Source organism: Amblyomma maculatum, chromosome 5 (assembly GCF_055883805.1).
Source record: "Amblyomma maculatum isolate TAMU_Amacu chromosome 5, ASM5588380v1, whole genome shotgun sequence".
Taxonomy (NCBI): Eukaryota; Metazoa; Arthropoda; class Arachnida; order Ixodida; family Ixodidae; genus Amblyomma; species Amblyomma maculatum.
The window spans coordinates 36,790,205-36,811,622 of record NC_139348.1 but is presented as its reverse complement, the minus strand read 5'-3'; the positions used below and the strand labels follow the sequence as shown (position 1 = coordinate 36,811,622).

At 44.3% G+C, this 21,418-nt stretch overlaps 1 protein-coding gene and 1 non-coding gene across 2 annotated transcripts; both read left to right on the top strand.

The window, feature by feature from the left end:
* Positions 1 to 265: 265 nt before the first annotated feature.
* On the top strand, positions 266 to 12,911 carry LOC146188044 (uncharacterized). The gene is made up of 5 exons (XM_084604980.1): positions 266 to 491; positions 1,542 to 1,681; positions 3,172 to 3,306; positions 4,971 to 5,102; positions 12,903 to 12,911. Exons 1-5 carry the CDS (start codon positions 266 to 268, stop codon positions 12,909 to 12,911), a joined length of 642 nt encoding a protein of 213 aa, XP_084461106.1.
* Positions 12,912 to 18,431: 5,520 nt separating this feature from the next.
* Positions 18,432 to 18,503, top strand: TRNAW-CCA (transfer RNA tryptophan (anticodon CCA)). The gene has a single exon. It is a non-coding gene; the product is annotated as a tRNA-Trp (tRNA).
* Positions 18,504 to 21,418: the final 2,915 nt, after the last annotated feature.

Below are 21,418 nucleotides of genomic sequence, written 5' to 3'. Positions count from 1 at the left end.
ACACAGAAAACAAAAAGTAGCAAAACAAAATTTAGGTGGAGTTATTTACAAATAACTGCACAAATTTGCAAGTCGTTTTTTTTATGCAACAAACTAATTTAATAAAAGTATAAACGTAAACGAAGACTTGCCTGTTAGTGTTTTGTTATTATTACGCGCATGCGCAAAGCGATTCGCGCGTAGTGCATACTTTCGCGCTGAATTTGAAACTGAATCCCAAAGCGGCGAAGCTAGAGTGGCTGCAGCGCCGAAGTGCCGCTCAGCCATGTATAACTTGGGGGATGCGGTGCCTATCGCATCATTTCCCGTAGACGAACTTCGCGAGGAAGAAGAAATAGTGAGGAAATACTTGAAAGATGTGAAGAAAGTGGACAAGCAGTGGACCGGGTACCTGGACAGTGATGATACGCTCAAAGAATTCGAGCGTGAGCTTGCGAGTATAAATGTCTCGTTTCAGACAGAAGTTTCTGCCCACCCCGATTCTGAGAAATGTAAGTATTCGTCCATCGTTTTACTACTTGCGATCGTGATCCAAATTTTCTGGGAACGTCGGACGGGTGCCAGCGGGCAGAAAACGTACAGATCTCAGCTAGTTTGAATCGCGTACATTCCTAAATTAGGGTTGCGCGTTTGCAAAATTAAACACGGAAGCCATTTATAGTTGTATGGGCTCACAATAAAAAAATGTAGCTTAATTAAGGTCAGGCAAGTCTTTAAAAAAACAATATAAGTAACATATTCTGTACCAATGGTATGATCAAATCTACATAAACGAAAGTTCACGCAACTAATACACAAAAGTAGATATGAGTACAAAATTGACAAAAATCAGTGCAATATTTATTGAATTATTTTTACATGTTTGCCTATTTTCACATAAAGCTCGTAGCAGAACACTAAGGTTAGCAGTGAGGAAAGGCGGGTTTATTTTACAGAAGTGGAATGAACATCATATCAGTTTACAGAAGAAAAAAAAAAGTTCCTAAACTTTTTTCCCCTTCAAGTGAATGAATTTGCTAATATGAAAAAAAATTATAAAATGTAGTTATCGCTTATTCTAGTTCCACTTGTGTAAAATCATGTGATAGCCTTTAACTGGGGCTTTTCTGGCAGCAATAAATAAATCCCTTTCTCCACTGCCAATTTCAGTGATTTGTTATGATCCATTTCTGTGAATAGGGAGCAAATGTGTAAAAAACAAACTTCAATAAGCTGTTTCTGCAGAGTAATTTATTACTTCTTATAAAGACTTCCTCCATTTTATGTCTAAAAGGTTTATAAACTTCAAAACATTCACTATAGTGATCTTCAGATGGTATGTTGGTTATTGATATGTGCACATGTCATGGGAACCACTTTGACTTGTGCTTAATAAAAATAGACACTAGCAAGGCCTACAAAATTTTGTGTTCAGGCATTAGTAGGACATGCCACAGTGAGTTGAAGCCTGCTTAAAATTTATGACAAGGGTCTGTACAGCTTTGATGCATGAGCGTGTAAACCAAGTACAAATTTTCACTGTGGTGTTCAAATATTTTCAGCACGGCTACTGTTCTGCGCGAAGCAGAAAGGATGCGTCCTACCAATCGAGCTTGACTGCCCATTTAGGATTACTGCTAAATGTACGAAAGGGTGTGTATTTGGAAAAGAGCGCCATGGTGTCCACAGCAGACCAAGTGATGTAAGTAAAGGTTTGTATGTGAGCACATCTGTTGCAACAATACAGTGAGAGCAACATGGTCAGAGTGCCGTGGCCTTTGCCATGCTGCATATTACTGTGTACGAACTGCACAAGGAGTGAAATGTTCTACTAAAGGATAATTTATGGCACCAGGGATCGACACCAATTACTAGCAGGCAATATTCATATTTAACCTAGCTTCTGTATTCATAAGGAGATGTGCCGTATTATCACATTCAACAGTCCTAGAAGGTATATTTCATGAGAAATCGTTAGAAAACGGAGGCGGGTTAAATTTGTCTACCCATTGCAAAGAATGCAACTGTGAGCCAATGCTTAACGGTATAAGGATTCTGGGCAGGAGTCGCGATCAGGTGGCACGGGAAATTCTTGAAGCCTTTATGATCAAAAAGAAGAGCAGCATTTGTGTTAGCGACTCGTCTGTGTCCCTCTGTAGAAATGAAGTTTCATTCCTTGATAATTTTTTGTGACGGCATGCACTGTGCGACTTTAAGCCCGGAATTTTTAACGGCCTTGTGATGTTTAGTTAGGCGGGTTGTTAATTTCGTAGCTCGTTTGATTCTACTTTTGCTACCAGTGCTTTTTGTTGCTGTTGTTTTAGATTTGACCGCTGTTGTTTCTTTTGTTTTGACTCTGCTTTTGCTACGATCGTTTTTAGTTGCTTTTAGGTTCCTACTGTTTTTGCTCCCCCCTTTTTTTGACTATGCCTTTGGTATACGATTGTGTTTGACTGCTTTTGCTTCATTTCTTTGACTCTCCTTGAGCTACGAATGTTGGTGTTGGTTTAGGTTTTTGACTGCTTTTGCTTCATTTGTTTGACTCGGCTTTTGCTATGATCGTCTTTTGTTTTTGTTGGCCTAGTTTTTTTTACTGCTTTTGCTTCATTTGTTTTGACTCTGCTTTTGCTACGATCGTCTTTTGTTGTTGGCTTAGGGTTCTGACTGCTTTTGCTTAACTGTTTTGACTCTGCTTTTGCTACGATTGTTTTATTGTTTATTTTTTATTTGTTAGGGTTCGGGCTGGTCGCTTCTCATGTCTTACTCTGCTGTTTTCGGTCCATACTGCATTTGCTATGAGATATGGCCTGCCTTCCATTTAAAAAAAAAATGTTTTTTTTTGCCCCCCGTTTTTGATATATCTACTGAGGTTAGAAATATCTTGTCTGATTTCCTGTTGGTGCTGCTCGGCGTTCACGTGTTGGGTTTGGAGCGGACTGTGGCGATGAGTCTGATGCTTGAGATGGACGTATAAATATGCCACCTTTCCGTTTAATAAATAGTTGGTAGTGTGCGCATGTGGTGTCCCCTTCTTGTCTGTGTCCGTTTCCGTGTTGCGCCGCCGTTCATTTCCATCATGCACCAACTCGCCCCCCAGGCCGTTATTCTAAGGTATATTTCATTGAAATAAGAAGGAATATGTTCTGGTAATTCACAACACAAGCTGACTCTTCCCTTTGCTTTCTCTCCAAGACTCAGAGTAATGCCACTCCTGACTGGGGTCCAGCAACATTTCCAAAGAGGAAAATGAAGCTCCAAGGCACAAAGAAAAAAGGGTGCATAGCCAGGATGCACACAAAAAGGATTGAAATGTTTCCAGAGTACAAGGTGTGTGAGGTTGTTATTTGTTTTTAGAGCAAATTAACCTTGTGGAAACACCCCATGCAGCTATGATGTCACTAACAATTGGAGAACAAGGAAACCATGAACTGAGTGGTGCATTACTGAATGTCTTGTGCAGTCTTTGTTCATAACATGCAGGCGGTTATTTCACTACCTTTGCACATATTTATCACAGGACAATATTATGAATGCAATTGAAGTGTTTGAGTTTTTGAGAAACCAGTAAGAAAGTAGAGGACATGCAAGCAGAAAAACTAACTAATATCAAGGGGCAACGATGTTATAGCAGAAAAACAAACTGAAGCCATAGAAAAGAGAAAAACTGGCAGCGGCAGCAGTTACACTGCTAGCGCACGGCATAACATGGATGTGTTGACTGTCAGGGCTAGGACTGCCAGTTTGCCAGCTCATCCTCAGGCTATGTCCTGTGTTCACAAAACCTTTTACAACCCCTATAACACTATCATTGAAATCAGTTATCAGCATGGTTTCAACATGGCTATGGATTTTATAGTGCTCATTTTAAAAACATAGAAGATTTGATAGGGAATAGCGCATAATGGGTCAAGGGACAAGGAATGCTCCGAAGGCCTCGTTTATTCGTTGCCGGTGACAAGTGGGAAAGAATACAGACTGGCAGATGCATGAACGAAATGCTTCTTGAATACAAAACGAATTTTGAGCAAGCTTGCAAAAACCTAGGAATACATTGCAGAGACTGCCCCTCAAAAACATGTGCACCTGAGTTCAGCAAATGCAGAGTAATGGTTAAACACAAAGAGCAATTGGTCCGCGAAGTCATCGAGGTAGCGTCGATAGCGAGGCTGGGTGACCATTGCAACAGTACACCGTCTATTGCTCTAACAAAGAAAGAATTCGATATGCTAAAAGTTTAATTTACAGTTATGATTACTAATCTTCCTTTGTCATTTCAAGTTGCGAGAACGATATGGTTGTGATGCATGTGTTTTGACGGTGGTGCAGATGTTATAAGAAGCTGCGTTTCATCGAAATAAACTGCAGCACTTGTTCCTTTCTTGTCCCGTTATTCGGCGCTGTTCCGTATCAAATTAATAACCAACTTGCCCAAGCTGCTGTCCTAGATAGAAGATGCAAGTCTTTCTTTTTTACTCACATTGACACGCTGAATATTTCAGAAGCTAATTAATATTACTATGTATGGGGTTTAACATCCCAAAGCGACTCAGGCTATGAGAGGTCATAGTGGAGGGCTCCGGAAATTTCAGCCACCTGGGGTTCTTTAACGTGCACTGACATCACACAGCACACGGGTGCCTTGCTTTTCGCCTCCATCTAAAAGCGGCCACGGTGGCCGGCATTCGATTCCACATCCGTGGGTACAGTAGTCGAGTGCCTTAACCACTGCACCACTGCTGCGGGTTATTTCAAAAGCTAAATTACTTGATGCCCAACATTCATGTCTTGCTGTCAATATGCAAATATAATGAAATAAGGACACTATTATATTGTCACCAAATATAATGAAATAAGGAGACTATTATATTGTCACTTGCTTGTGGACACAGCAAAGTGCATATAATTGCTTGTACATATTTTTATGCTAGCACATATGAAAACTTGCCATTGAATTTTTTTACATACTTCATATTCCCTTTATTATATTGCAGATAGAACTTCCACGCAACTGTTCTGCGTACAGCAGGAAAGCGGCATCAAAAGCTGTAATGGCACGTTTGGAAAGTGCACTGTCCTCGGACAACCAGTATGCACCAGCAGTGGCCCGTGAAGTGAGAATATATGTGAGCTTTAATGCAAAAGATGGCCACACACAACATGATTTTGGCATGGCACTCAGCTTTGGCCAACCAATGAATGCTGAAGTGTCAGCCAAAATAAACCAACTTGTGCAGCAAGGTATTACATCAGTGACTGAAGTCCAAAAATGCTTGCAATTTTATGTAGAAGATGTTCTGTTTGCTAATAAGGAACCACCACAGCACTCATGCAGAACATTTTATCCAACACGAGATGACATACGCTCACACATACAGTCTGCAATCCGAAAAGACAGATACAGCTCAGTGGATCAAGTGAATGCGATGAAACTGATCGAAGATCTTCGAAGAAAAGACCCTACAGGAAAATACTTTTTCCAGCCATACAAGCAGCACCCTTCACAAGAATCCAGCACTATGCCATCACAGAAAAATGACAGCGTTCTCGAAAGTGTTGCAAGTGAATGCGAACAAACACTCATGTTTTGCATGCAGACCGCATTCATGGAATCAGCTCTACAGAAATACTCCGAAGATGTTGTATGCCTCGATGCTACAAATAAGACTACCGACTATGCACTTCCTTTGTTTTTTTTGGTAGTCAAGACACCAACAGGCTATGTTATTGTAGGCGTGTTTATAGTGCAATTCGAAACATCTGAGTTCATTTCAGCAGCATTAGAGGTTTTTAAATTGTGGAATCCAAATTTTTGCCCCAAGTACTGGATGATTGATTTTAGCCAGGCAGAAATTAATGCCATAAATTTGACATTTCCAGACAGCCGCATTGCTCTCTGCGATTTTCACCGTGAACAGGCTTGGGAGCGGTGGTGCCGGAAAAAAGAAAATAATATAAATGACAAAAATCAGGCACTATTTTTGCTGCGTAAGCTAGCTAGGGCACATAGTGCAGAGGATTTTGCCATAGCGCTTCAAGACATGCACTCGAGTCAGGTGTGGACTGACAACCCTGCGTTCAGGCATTATGTGGAAACCCAATGGCTTCCGGTAAAAAAAATGTGGGCAACCTACCTCAGGCCTGGCCTCACAATCACAACAAATAACGGCACTGAGGCACAAAATAAGATGCTAAAAGAGTACTACCTCAAGTCACACAGTGGCCGCCGAAGCTTGACTGGCCTCTTACAAACACTACATACTTTCCTTGCAGATCGACAAGTACACTTTCAGAGAAAAAACTTACAGTCCTCCTCAGAGTACAGATTGTATCATGACAACATCCCACCATACTTGCACAACAGACCACGTAGCGTAGTACACCACATAATGAGCAGGCTGGCTGTAGCGGCGGACTTCATTAATGAATCGATCACAGCAGGGTGTCAGAACGGTACTTTTCTGGTGAAAAGTGCCACATCTGAAGGGACCGTCTACACAGTAAACTTTGCCGTGCCGAGCTGCAGCTGCCACGACTTCCAGAAACACGGCCTCCCATGCAAGCATTTTTGTGCAATTTTTTTGCTATGCGAAGCATGGGGATTTGACCAACTCCCACAACACTACCGTGATGGGCCACTAATGGCACTTGATCATGGTGTCACCACGCAAATTGAGGACGGCCACAATAACTGCTACAACGTGTCGCCTATGACAAATGCAGACATAGTTGACAAATCAGGAAATCTGGCCTTGGAAAAATCATGCTCGCAAGGTATAGGCCAACTAAAAGCCAAAGTTCTGCAAGAATATGAAAGGGGAAAAAGTCTAGCCTACTACTGCACTGACAGCAAGGCCTTAGAGTATGTGCTTGCTCAGCTGCAAGAGTGCACTGCACAGCTGCGAGAGGGCACGCAGGCAACTGCAGGCTTAAACTTGCGAGGCTCACCGACCAAAGGCTGCTCGGGAAAAAGGAGCCAGGATTGCAGCCATAAAGATGTATCCGAACTAAAAAAACAGCGAACGGCTAAAAATGAACACTGGCGCAGTAGGGGACGTGTTGGCGAAAAGGCGGAAATTCTTAGAGCCACATATAACACAGCACCACATATTGAGCAGGAGTAACAGCAATTCACTGGCAACACGAGCAACTCTGTTTAAAAAACAGGATCACGTTCGATAGAACTGCCAGCTGGAGTGAACTGCAGCACAGCTGTGCTCATTGCCCTGTGCAAACAGATCTGGGAACACACATCACCTTTTACCAGTTGGTGCCTATTGCACACTGCTGCATCTTCATATTGATTCCTGTTGTTAGTGGATTATTATACTTCCTCATTTTGGTTTAGAAATTTAATTTTTTGTCTGCACTTTTACAATTTTAATTCTCTTGTGTTGATTATCAGCTTTAGAAATGTTTTGAAACATTCGCTGCCAAACCTAGGGCCTACTCAAGTGCCAGCTTTTACTGTAGTCTTCATCATGTAAACCTTGATGGTAAAATGAGCATTAGAATGTGTTTGCTGTATATGAAATTAACATGTTAGTGTACTTACATGCACTGCTTTGTAACTTTGTATCTAGAAAAAAGAAAGCATGGTTCAAGTACTGCAATTTTATAGCATCTAACTGCATCACTTTTCGAGATTTTCTGCCATTTCTGTTTGATTTTATGAGAACTTGAAATTAGTTCTGCCATGTTCTTTTTTTTTTTTCCATTGCATTGCATTAGCTTCTTTGCATTTTATTGTCTAAACCTTTCAATACTGTGCACAACAGTGAAATGAAGGCTTTCTGATTTGTTATAGTTAAGAGAATTTTGAAGTTCTGCCGCAATAAAAGTGTTGTGTGAAATGTGAAGAGGATCGAACGTGTCTGAGCGACGAAATACTGAAATGTCAAGCATATTACACAGAGCCAACTACTCACATTTATGCCTGTAAATTGACTTGACTGCTCACTGTATCAGAAAGCATGAATACAATTTTGAAGGTTGACATATTGCATAGAAAGCATTTGGTAAATACTCGCAGATCATGACTAGCAGCCTACCGACATGTCTCAAGAGAAAAATATATAATAGTTGTGTCTTACCAGTACTCACCTGTGCGGCTAAAGAAAAGGGTTCTATTTTAGTTGAGGATAATGCAGAGAGCTATGGAACGGAAAATGGCTGGTGTAACATTGAGAGATAGAAAGCGTGCAGAATGGGTCAGGGAACAAACTCGAGTTAATGATGTCCTAATCGAAATTAAGAAGAAGAAATGAGCACGGGCCGGACATGTAATGCGAAGGAAGGATAATCGATGGTCGCTAAGGGTAACAAAATTGGATTCCGAGGGAAGCAAGCGTAGCAGGGGGCGGCAGAAAATCAGGTGGGCAGATGAGGTAAAGGAGTTTGCAGGAGTCAAGTGGATGCAGCTAGCCCAGGACCGGGTTAATTGAAGGAATACGGGAAATGCCTTCGCCCTGCAGTGGGTCTAGTCTGGCTGATGATGATAATGATAGAAAGCTCGTTCTCTTATTTTATCGCCCACAGACAATTACATAAATTGTAACCTAGATGAACCACACTGACACGGGATCAAATCTCGGCTACGCCGGTCGCATTTCGACAGAAACAAAATGCAACAGCGCCAGTACCGTTTGCTATATCAGTGCACGTCAAGGAACCCAAGATGATCCGAATTCATCCAGAGTTCAAGAAGAGGGCTTGGTCGGGCTGGTTGGTTCATGTTGAACGGAAAGAAGAAACAGCTCAAACGCACGCCCTGTCCGTTTGAGCTGTTTCTTCCTTCCGTTCATCCGGAGTTCTTCAGTAGCTTTTGGACGCAAAAATTCGGCACCCACAAACCATATCTTCATCAAAAATGGGCGCAGGGAGGAGGCAAACGCACAAAAACATAACATGGAAAACTTGTGCAGCGCGGCACACAAAGTTTACCATTGAAGCCAAATTTAAGCGCTATTTTGCCAGCCATACAGGCGGCAGCATTCCTTCGAGATGTACTACAACCTTATCAACCGAACACTTGAGCGGCCACCGTGTGGACAACGCGCGTTGGCGTGCAAAGCACTGTCGACGATCAACCGAAGACCGCGCACAACGTCTGCTTAATATCCCAGCACGGCTCAGGCTATGAGGGACGCCGACATCGCACAGTACTCGGGCGCCTTGCTTTTTGCCTCCGTAACCTTTCTAGCCACCATACCTCCGTTAATCGAAAAGCGGCCGCCGCGGCCGGATTGAACTCGCATCCTAGTGGTCAGCAGTCGAACGCCCCAACTGAGCTATCGCGGAAGGGTTCGGACAATGTCAGTCACCGACACATTCAGTGTGATGCGCACGTGCACGCACTTTGCAGTCAACACATGACGACATTCACATCGAAGAACACGCTCTCATGGTCACTAGGGGTGACTCTGACTACTCTGACTATGCTCACGGTAAGACAGTAAAACAAGTTTGCTTTTCTACACTTCCGCTCACCGTGCTTCCGCTTAACTTTTTTTGTTTAGTATTTTTGGTCTCCTCTCTCAATCTCCTCTCTCGACCTCATGTGTGCGCCGGAAACTGTCTCCCATTCTCGACACACATGTCCGCCGTTCAGCGCCATTTTGTTTATCTGATTGGTTCTCAGAACAGTCACGTGTTTCAAATTTGTGGCGCGAAATTTCAGTGTGTCGAAATGGCTTGTTTCGGCGACGTATAAATGACGTGAGAGTGAAGGCTGAATCGCATGCACGCGAAAACTCACGCGAACGCGAACGCGATGGCGGCACGCGTCGCGCCAAGCCTTCGCGCGAACAGAAATGCATGTGTCGCTTGGCTCGTCGCTCGGATCTGCCGAAATCGAAAATTTCGTTCGTTCGCCCGGTAGTAAGCGTACGTCACTGCCGCTCATTTTACAAGCTTTCTTTATTTTGCTGTGTCACGGCCGCTCAATGGAGGACCAAGTGCGCCTCCATTGAGCGGCCGTGACTGTGTTGCATTGTGATTGTGCACTACCGCGTAAATGTTTCGCTTTGCACGAACAATGGTGAATAGCCAAGGATTCAAAGAACGTCTAATCGCAACCGAAACAAAGGAAACGAGGGGTCCCGTGACTACTCGTACAGACTACAGTGCAAGTTAACACACATTCGATACGGCTTTGTAAATATATTTTACTTTGCGATGTTGTCGCAAAATAACTTGCAATCGTTTTGACTGTTTTTGCATTTGGCAGTAGTTTTGCGGTGTACTAAGCCACTATGCCAGCCACAAAACCTACACAGAGCGTCGTCGCCGTTTCGCTCGGTTCGCGCTGTCGCGTGCATACGTCTTCCCCAGTAGGCGACGGAGCGAACCATGATCGCTTTTGCCGCGCCGCCTTGTCGCGTCGCTCACTTTTTCGCCCACATGCGATTACCGCTTGAAACGGATTTTTAGCAGCGGTATTCATGATGCATGGAGGGTATATATAAGTAATTGTGGAGGGAAAACAGAGGTATATATCATAGCAAGGGAAGCACTTACGCTTGAATTACGAATGGGCTGAAAAGAACTGCCCACTGTCAAGAGCCGACTCCTGAAACCTGATTGGCTGACGTTGTGTGGCGGGAAATATGTCACGCATAAACATTTATTGATGACGTCAAAATGACGTTTCATTACGTTAAGGATGTTCTGCCATTGCTGTAAATGACCAAAGTTGGGCGCCGCAAAAAAAAAAAAAAAACATGGCGAATTGGACGTGCAGTTTTGGCGGCAGTTATATCACCGCAGTTTGGTAAACGGTTTCGTGGGTAGGGAAGTGAGCTGACACATCATGTTGTAATTGCAGAAAGCACATAAACGACGTCATAAGGGAACTTTTCAGCTGCGTCATCTTTTAGAGGATTAACGAGGGTCGTAGCCACCCTCCCGTTGCAAATGCTTTGCTATCATAAATCATCGATCCACGCCGTCGTTACCAACCGCAGCAATGCGGCCCGATAACTCAAGCGGTTGATTGCAAATTACGAGCGCTGCGACGGAGAACAACAACGAGAGATTAATGACAAGGACAGGCGCTAGTATCAACTGAAAGTTTATTCGAAGAACACAGATTAAATACTCGCAGAAGAAAACCAAAGGCAAATGCGCTTCACGGCGGTTGATCTGCGCGAGACGGGGCATTTCAGAGAGCAACAGAAGGGAAAGCTGGGCGAGCTGTAGGTTGTTCGTGATGGTTTCGTGAGCGCTCTTTAACACAGAGGCAAAGAAAAGAAGAGAAATAAAGGCGCCAATCCCGTGTTTTCTCCTCTTTGTCTCTGTGTTAAACAGCGCCCACCAAACCATCATGAATTTCTGAGAGCACCGAGATGCTTTCTAGTTATCTATCTGGTCGGTTCGCGAGTACAACCTGAGGTGACACACGGTTCGATGGCTGTGCAGGAACTTCGCGCGACAAGCAGCGAGGGATTCCCAAAGACTGTCTTAAACGTAGGCCCTAAACACTGCATTTCTTGCCTTGCACTATGCACTCATTACAATTTTATTGAATTGAACAGCCTTTCCACGATGGGAAAAGCAAGCAAAAATAGTCACAGTTTCTGTTATAAAAAGGAATGTATGTTCTATGTACATGGCACAAGTTTTCTTGCCACACGTCATGTGTTTCATACATAAAGTTTTGTTTTATTATGCACGCGGGCTCACCATTTGTTTATTTTTTAGAAATAAATAAGTACTCCGAAGCACGTTATGACGGTATGCTTAATCATATGATGTAGTTGAGTGACATTTTCTGTAGATTGCTTTTTTAATATAGCCGGAAAATAATCTCCTTTTATTGATTTGCATTTTACCGTTTCGACAGTAAGGAATATGCGCGCGCGGCGCCGCCCTAGCTTCATACCACAATTTCCTCAGTCATCTTTCGCTTTCTTTCTTTATTGTCCGTTTATCCCCCTCTCCACTTGTATGGTAGCCTGGGCATCGCCTAATTAACCTTCCCGCTATTCTGTTCTTGTGTTTCTTTCTCTTTCTCGAACATCTTTTTCGTTTCGCAACAGCTTTTCGCACGCACGCGCATGAAACTTTAACCGACTAGGTGTAAGGTCCAGCGTATGCCTTCCACGTCGTGTGTGTGTGTGGAAGATTCTCTCTCTCTACCTCCATCTCTCTCACTGCGCTGCTATCCGCGTTCTGCACAACTCAATCCGACACAATAGGCTATGTTAGAAACTTAAGCAGACTTGGTGACCTGATGGTGCTGCTGGTAATACTGCGCTTATCGAAAAAAGGTGTGCAGCACAGCCAGTACCTAACACAGATTGGTTTTATGCGCACAAAAAGACCTGTCTCCCTTGTCTTTTTGTGTCGTCTTTTTGTGCGCATAAAACCAAACTGAGTATGAACCAACTAGTCCCGAAACGCATATTACCAGTACCTAACAGTAATTGATACTTTAAGACTGCGAACGTTGTCCTCAACATGGGCCATGCCGGCAGCTGCGCCGGCGCCTCTTCGTCAGTGCTGGAGCTACTTTGGAAATCTGTCAATTCCTTCTGTTTACGATCAAGTCCTTAATTCCTGCATTTAAAAGCCGCTGATAAGAAAACGTGAGAGGTCATCGGCGCATTAACAGCAATGCTGCTTTCCGATCCCATTTTGCACCAACCCACTGCGAATATTCCATTGCCCTTCTTGCTCTTCAGCTGAAACTCGCGCAGCCTTTCCCTGCGTAGCTGATGCCGAATGTTCGACCGCAAGCATGTCATGACACACTAATACCGCAACGCTACAACATACTTCACTCGCCTCACTGCAACTCGAGGCTTCCGGCACCGCAGCGTATCGGTTCCTGCAGGAGCATCGTCGTTTTTCATACACGGCGCCAATATAAAGTAGCAGACGACAGCACGCTTTTTTTATGTCACTTTATTTGTGTTTTTCTTCAGGATGCGTAGCCCGATTGTGTGCTTACGTAACATGGCACCGTCCTACTGCACACGTCACGCGTACGTCACAATTTGGACAAAATGGCGAATTGTCGAGAATAGGGCCCCCGGTCATAAATGCGCCGACGGTTGCCAGACTGAGTTTGATTTCCTGTCCAATACAGCGTTTTAGTGATTATTTTTCAGCGCTTAACCGAACAAATAGAATTTATGACCAGATGTAGTGGAACTATAAAATTAACAACGCTGGCCGTTTACTTTAGCGATACAGAGCATAGTTTTTGCATCGTTTGCATATAATCTCGTAACCAGCACTCTTTTTGATTCGGCCTCCTTTGGTGAGGCGCTCCTTTGGCAGGGAACGCGAAAGGAAGCTTCTGGAATACGCGTTCGCCTTCTGGGGGCGCCTTGCGTTTAGGGAACATGGAGGGCTCCTTGCGGAAGGTTAGGAAACAGTCTAAGGTTAGGAAACTGAAGCCCAGTCTTGGCTCCAGTCTTAAGCAACCATGCTAGCGGCCTATCCTTAAGACTCCAGTTAAGTCTGGACTTAGCTAAGACAGTCTTAAGATCGTTTGTACAAACGGGCCCTGGTGTTTATGAAGTTCTAAAGCTGAGCATGTTTCGCTCTTGTCGTATATTTCCGTAGCCCGTAGTAAGACCCTCTTAATAAAAAGAACCAGTTCTGTGCTTGCTGCGCAAGCTGTAATCCTGTTCTATACTCTTCCAATGCGCACGCTCTATATGTGGCCGGACGGAGAGATTCCAAAAAGAAGCAGCAGCAATGAACTTCAAAAGAATCGTAACTGGCATGCAAAAGTGGTTTGGCTAGGCGGCTGGGATCATGCTCGCCAACCTAAGAATTCCTGCTTTCCACCCAAGTTGGCCGCTTTTGGTCGTACAGAAGGGAATGCAGTAGTTTTTTCATTATGCCAAGCCTTTATATGTTATTGACCCTTGCTTCTGACTGCTGTACATTGAAGTCCCTGTGAGGCTAAGAGAACGCAGGGGCTGAACCTGCCGTCACGGAGATTAAACAACCTAATCAATTAAGGTAAGCAAGCTATCAGAAATTAGTTTATGAGGGTTAACGTAACAAAGCGACTTAGGCTATGAGAGACGCAGTAGTGGAGGACTCCGGAAATTTCGACCACCTGGGGTTCTTTAACATGCACTGACATCGCACAGCACATGGGCTTTTCGCTTTTCGCCTCCATAAAAAAGCAGCAGCCGAGGCCGGGATTCGATCCCGCGTAGTCGGACACAGTAGTCGAGAGGCCTAACGCACAACTGGGTATCAACGAAGGCAAGCAACCTAAGAAAGACATTAGAAATTATTTGGGAAACGGACCCTGTCCGGAGTAGCTGTACAGAAATCTAAGATACGGAGATTGCAGGAAATAGTATTAGCTCCAGAGATAAAGGTCTCATAGAAGTATAAACTTTCTCCTTGCTTAAAAGTGAAGACGATAAAACTGAAGATGCATTTCGCCGGAAGATGACTAAGTTTTACAGGGTAAACTCGAAGTTCGCTTAATATCTGTAGCTCGCATTCGCAGAATTAAAACGGATTTCCCTATATTATCCTGCATTTTCGAGACTACTCCGAAAAACAAGACCTTATGCTCAATGCTAGAACGTTGAAGAAAAGCTGTCAATGCTGATCGGCTATTCCGCTTAAACGATAAAAAGGCGCGAACTGCTTCGGCAAAGTGCAAAAGACTAACAAAAATTGTAGCAAGAAAGCCTCTCTTGCGCGTTGCAAACGTCGAATTGATAACAACTATTCTGCAGCGTGTGATACATTCTATACACGTGTGCAAACGCCCATCAGACGCAGTGCAGGTTCTGAGAGAGAGAGAGAGAGAGAGAGAGAGGGCGGTTGCCGACAAATATGTAAGCAGGAATTACGAACGCAGCTAAGCGCCTGAATAATATAGTAAAAAAAAATGATAGCCTCCAAGTGCTACTTTTTTCTTATGATCCATACATTCTTTCTCTTTTAGGAATTCGTTACAAAATAAATGACGATGATATTATTCCACCGAGACAAGAACATTTTACGATAAATAGGGGTTCAAGACGCGGAGATGAGAAGTCATTTTCAAGTCATCCTTTCGGATCATGACTTGAGCAAAATCTTGACCATGAAAACGACGTTTTGAAATCACCACTTGATAGGCCTACATACTTGCTGCGTGCCGTCTATCGTGCTCCCGCTTCTGCAGTCACACTTCTTAAAAGAATATGATAGCCTAACAACCAAGAGGTTATGACTCATGATTTCAATTTAGTATGCTTAAAATGAAACAATTTGGCCTATGTGACCGGTGCTTCTGCTGGTGTACTCACGGACATTATGTTAGGTACCCCGCCGTGGTGGTGCAGTAGTAGAGATCCCGACTTGTGTTCAAGGAAACGGGATCGAACTCCGTCGGCAGCGGCCGGTTTTCGATGTGGGCGAATCGCAAGGCGCCCGTGTGTTGTGCGATGTCAGTGCACGTTAAAGAACGCAGGTGGTCGAAATTTCTCGAGCCTTTGACTACGGCGTTTCTCATATAGCCTGAGTCGCTTTGGGATGTTAAATTTCATAAACCAAACAACCAACCCACATTATGTGAGGTTTAAATCTCAAGCAGCTTGTACGAGACAGCAGGCGTAATGATGTTCTTTTGAACTTGCTTTTTTAGAAATGAATCATTTCTAGATGATCATTCAATAGAGATGAACCTGGTACCTCGGACCACCGCTTGCTGCTCTTTTCATGGTCAATACTCATGCTTAAAGACACTCTGAATCTGTGTTACAAGCACGGTTGTAATAACGCTAACGACACTTCTGTTGTCGATTGTTTGCGAATGGCGCTGGGCTGGGTTGACAGTGATGATGTGCATTGTTCATAGGGTGTCTCAAGAGAGTTATTCAATTTATTGTAGCGTAAACTTCAATGGGAGGAAGTGTGGGAGGAGTGAGGGCGGTAAAGTGATTCACTATATGAGGGGGAATCTAAAAAAAAGTGAATTCGCGGAACATCCACTGACTTGCTAATGGCGGGCATCAATAAGAGGATAATCGTTGGATATACCCGGGGCACTGGTGCTGGAGAAATTACATTCATGAAGACATCGCAGCATCAAAAATGCAGCCTTCAAACGTTCACATATTAAAGGGATGTCCAGCGAATATTTGTACAGTAATGGGTGGCGGATCCTCGGTCGCTTTCATGCATGCTATTAGCTTAATCACTGATTCTTTAATTTGTGTCTCTGTTATCCCGCACTTATTTTCTACAGAAATAAAATAGCTGATTGACGATGGAATTGCATAAACATGACACCGGTGAACAATTTCGAAAACGTACTTCTTCACAAGAACAGGTTCTGGTCACCCTGGTGCAGTATTTAACTTCACACTTGAGAACTCCAATATAAGCCCAAATGTTTCTATTTAGGATTTGTTTTTTTTTTCTTGCGACACGATTTAGACTTTCAAGCCTCCATGCGCAACTATATATTCCCACAACACACCTCCTTGTACCACCACACAACATAGGTTTAAAACATAAGCTTTAATATGTGCTACCATTCTCCAAGATTGTTCATAAGCACAACTAGCTACTGCTCATGCGACAGTTTATTGTGCCTCGCTACAGCTGCGCCGTGCGCTGGTTCTTTCTTCTTGCCGCTGGCCGAACTGCGAATATCAGCTTCGCAGTCCCGTGGCCACAAGCTGCGCAGTGCGCTCCTCTCCCGCCTCGCAGTTGGTTTAAACCGGTGTGCTTGCAGCCACATGACAGCACTTTGAAAGGTATATATAAGTTGCTTAACTTCGGCTAACTTTCATAATCCAAGCTATGAATGATGCGCTGCACCATATACTGTGTCGCAAGAGTGACGCTGTACGAACATCCTGCTGATGTATCCAGGCGTGAGGCCTACTGAGCTTGCTCCAGTTGACTAGCGCGAGCATGGCTGAACCCCGGCAATTTTTTTAGCGAGAGCTTCATTCGTCTACCAGTGGAGCATTTCTCTGTGGAACCACTCTGGATTGTGTGGAGTGAGTCGCGGAGAGGAGGGACAGGTGCGAGGGGCGTGGCAGCAAAGCCTCGCAGCCGAGTGCGGCCGCCGCTGCCGCACGCGAAGCCACGCGGATGACACGTGCTAGCCATGCGCATAACTGCGCATACGCAGCTGCGTGTATAAACGGAGCCGAGACAGGGCGGCCGCAGCATAGTCGTTTCGCATGTACAAAGAGAGTCGGGCCGCTGCTCAGCAGCGGTATGGGCAGGAGAGGCTCAGTTCTTCCGATACAGTAGTTGTCGCCAGCCTATTGGCCATTCAGCAGAGAATAAATGAATACAGAAAGGCCAAGCGAGCAGCAGAGACGCCTGAACAGAGAGAACATCTCGCCATGTGCGGACGCTAGGATGTAGAGCGTAATAGGCGCACAGCAGCTCAGATGGAGCCTTCGGAAGATCAAGGGGAACCGATGAGAGCACAGAAGAGGATGTAAAATCTCTTGGTGTAACTAATCATGCAATTCGACTCTCAGAAAGTTCATCCGCGACTCGAACATTTGAAGCAGACTTCGTGAGCAATACGTTTGGACACATGTGCAGCGTGTGCGAAGGACTGTGGACGCGTGTTACTATACCGATTATCAGGTCGTCCTTTTAAGTGTATGAAATAAAAGAAATGATGTGTACATCAATGTCTCTTCATTGCTAATTAATACAAGCTCAACAATAGGCTCGGCAACATGTCGAAAGCAGAGGAAGGTATCTCTCGCTACGTATATCCTGCCGTAGCCGAGATAAGCCACTGCCCCCTTTTTTAGCGAGAGTTACATGGGCCAGTCTCGCAATTTCACCGATATCAAGAAGAAAAAGAAAGAAAATTATGGGAAGAAGAAGACAGATAACTGGGTAGTTGGTAAAGGCGAACGACAACCGCGAGCTGCTGGGACAGAAGGTTACTTTGAGCGTTATGGCGGTGGTGTTAAGACTTATTTAGAAATTAAGGTTCTTTTTTTTTTTTTGTACCTTGGGGAAATCACTGCTTCATATGCCGCAAGCCGGAAACTATCGAACGCGTTTTCTTAGACTGCTGGGATGCCTTTTTTTCTGGGACATTCTACAACGAATGATTAAAAAGGACCTACCCGTGGATGCATTCGGAATTCGATTTTTACCAATTGATGTTGATGATGATGATGATGGGCTACCGCAGGACATAATCATGTTATTGGGCCTGCACAGTATCTGGCGATCCAGAATTGGTTTCAGGCATGCAGACATTGATGCGAAGAAAATACAGCAGTATTTTCGAGAAGCCGTTTCGATTAATAATGTTTTCAAGACACAAGACCAAGTGCCTGAGTGGCTTCCGAGAATGGAATTGTTGCTGCACATGCCTGATTTTTAATCGATCACGTAGCCCGAAATCGCGTTGTTTTTAACCCATGTTGCGTATTTGTAGAGTGATGTTCTTAACGTGTAAAATATGATTATAAATTTGGCAATAGAAAGAACAAGACCCGGTGGCGCAACGGTAGCGCGTCTGACTCCAGATCAGAAGGTTGCGTGTTCAAATCACGTCCGGGTCATATCTTTTTTTCTTACTGCTCACAGCAAGATTTTTACAAGAAGGCAATATATAGTGTCATATTATACGAGCAATGAGTCCACATATCCTTGCGACGCTTTTATACCTACCATTATTCACTGTATAACCGCTCACACCCTTCGAAAATGTTACAAAGTGAGGAAGTCCCGCATTACTCCCTTAAACAAGGGGAATATCACAGCTATAATCGATTTCCTTTCCCCACTTGTTCCGGTTTCACCAGCCAAGCAATAATTAAGACGTTTAATGTTGCATATAAGTCCCCTCAGGGATGAAAAAGTGCTCTAATTTTTCTTCGCGAATTTGATTCATTATCCAAATGCAGCCTTCTCGAGGGACGGAATTACATGTGAGAAAATAGTGTATGTCACAGCTTTTTTATCTCTTACAAGACCTTAGTGGAACATTGAAACCCTCACTCGCAAACATATTTCGTTGCGGTAAAACTTTAGGAACGCTAGTGCTCTAGCTGCCTTTAGGATATGAGAGGACTGGCCTAATAGATTCCGTTGAAGCGCCTCCGCTGGACCACAGACATCGAAGGAAAGCACTACGGACGTCCGCTGTCGAATGTGAGACGGATGCTGATTTTGATGTAGGGGTTTTTTTAGTGCGAACAAAGACAAGGACAAGAAAGGCGAGATGTACATGCTTAAAAAACCCCTACATCAAGATGAACTACCAACTCGCCCAGCAGGAAGTTTTAAGGATGCTTATTTAGATCCTGCGGACATCCGGAGGATTGTCTCATAAAAACTTTAGCTGGTAGTTTAACTTTGGTTAACCCTGGAGGGAAGCAAAAGCTTCATGTACACACCTACGCTCATTGCCGAGCTTGGATTAAACACATTGCGTGTTTCTCCAAACATAAAGCCCGTTCTTTATCGTTCCCTTCGTTACGCCGTCTTTTCAGGGCCTCATTCGGAAGTGCCTTCTCTGTGTTCCGACGCGCAACTTGAGCACGAAACTCGTCCACCTCCATCTCGCGCAGTGTTGTAACCTAGGCAGGAGTTCGGGGCTCCTATTTATACACGTATCGCGCCTCAAGTGTCTACTACTTCAACGTCCCACTGACGTCCCCTCACGTGACCTTGAATGACGGAGGTCACGGGCCACTTTGTGGCCTAAGTGACTATGCCCTAGTCACAGGGCAACATCCTGGTCAAGTGACCTTGACTTTGACAGTGGGAACGGTCCCCTTGGCCTTCGTGGCTATGCCCCAATCACATCGCAACCCCCAGACTTGACACAGAAGTTTAGCCTCTAAATCTCGGGACATTGACCTTGACAGTCATCAAGGGCCAATTGCCTACGTGACTATGCCCCAATATCACATGACGACCACAAGGCTTAACACAGAAGTTTGACCTTTCTCCAAATTACCGTTTGCCTGCTTGAAATCATTCTCATCATCAGCCTGACTATACTCACTGCAGGGTGAAGACCTATCCCATATTTCTCCAATTAACCCGGTCCTGTGCAAGCTGCGTCCACTTGACCTCTGAGAACGTAAACTCATCCGCCCACCTAATTTTCTGCCGCCCCCTGCTACGCTTTCCTTCTCTTGGAATCCAGTTTGTTACCCTTGGTTAACGTCTCTTCGCAGTACATGTCCTGTCCATGCCCTTTTTTTTTATTTCTTGAAATCAGATGAGCGCTTTATCATCGTGCTTCCATGCCCAGAAGCTGTGATTGCTCCTTTCTGTTCACTGTTACTGTTCACATGCGGCGAGGTCGAAAGCAATCCGGGCCCCGACCTTGCGCAGGTACTGCAAATCGTGAAAGATATGCATGAATGTTCCAAAAGATTGGAATTAGCCCAAAACCTGTGCTGGAAACATGTCAAAACTGAAACAACAGCAGCAGTCAGTTCACAGGCAATGATACAAAGATGACGAAGCGGTATCTCAGAATAACGTGTGTTGTGTCTCTTCTCTTGTGTTTGTGTTTGTTGCGCCACATTTCTGAATAGTATGACGAAGCAGGCAGTGGCGCGGGGCGGAGCGCTCGCGCCAGGCCCGCTGGCCTGGCGCGACATCACGTCGTTCTGCTTTTGTTGTGTCGCCGTGTTTCATAGCTTGTCATGCCACCACGCAACAATATAAATAAAAGAAAGATTGCACAAAGCAGAGAACCAAACTTCAGTTTTCGAGCACTGGCAGCAGGACATGAAAGATCTGCATGCTACAGTAGAGATCCTCGACAAAGACAATGTTGCGCTTCGATCCCGTCTTGAAGACGCAGAGGATCGGTCTAGGAGGAACATTTTGTCTTTTTATGAGATAATTGGCAATGTAGATGAAACGTCATCCGAATCGGAGCAAAAAAAATTTCGAACAATAAAGACCACTATGAAAGTTGATATCTGTCGTTAAGATATCTCCTGTGCACACAGACTCGAGCGTGTCGTCAATAGAAAACACGACCACTTATAGAAAGATTTGAAAACTATAAAAGTAAGGAACTAGTCTTTTCAAAACGTGAGTTGTTGAAAAGTTTGGTTTGGTTTTGGTTGTAAAGTTTAACGCCCCAAAGCGACTGAGGCTATGAGAGACGCCGTAGTGGAGGGCTCCAAAAATTTCGACCACCTGTGGTTTTTAAAGTGCACTGATATCGCACAGCACATGGGCGCCTTGCTTTTCGCCTTCATCGAAATGCGGCCGCCGAGGCCGGGATCCGATCTCGCGTTTGGGAACAGTAGTCGAGCGCCGCAACCACTGCTCCATCCCCGGAGAAGGAGTTACTGTATACGTCTGCCAAGCAACACACAATTTAAGAAAAAATAGTCGAATTGGGGCAAATCCAAATGTGGCGTATCCTTCAAACTTTTTTATAAGAAAATTTTTATCGGAGGAAAGTGTCAAGGCTACAATGAAAGTGAAGAAGCCATTTGCG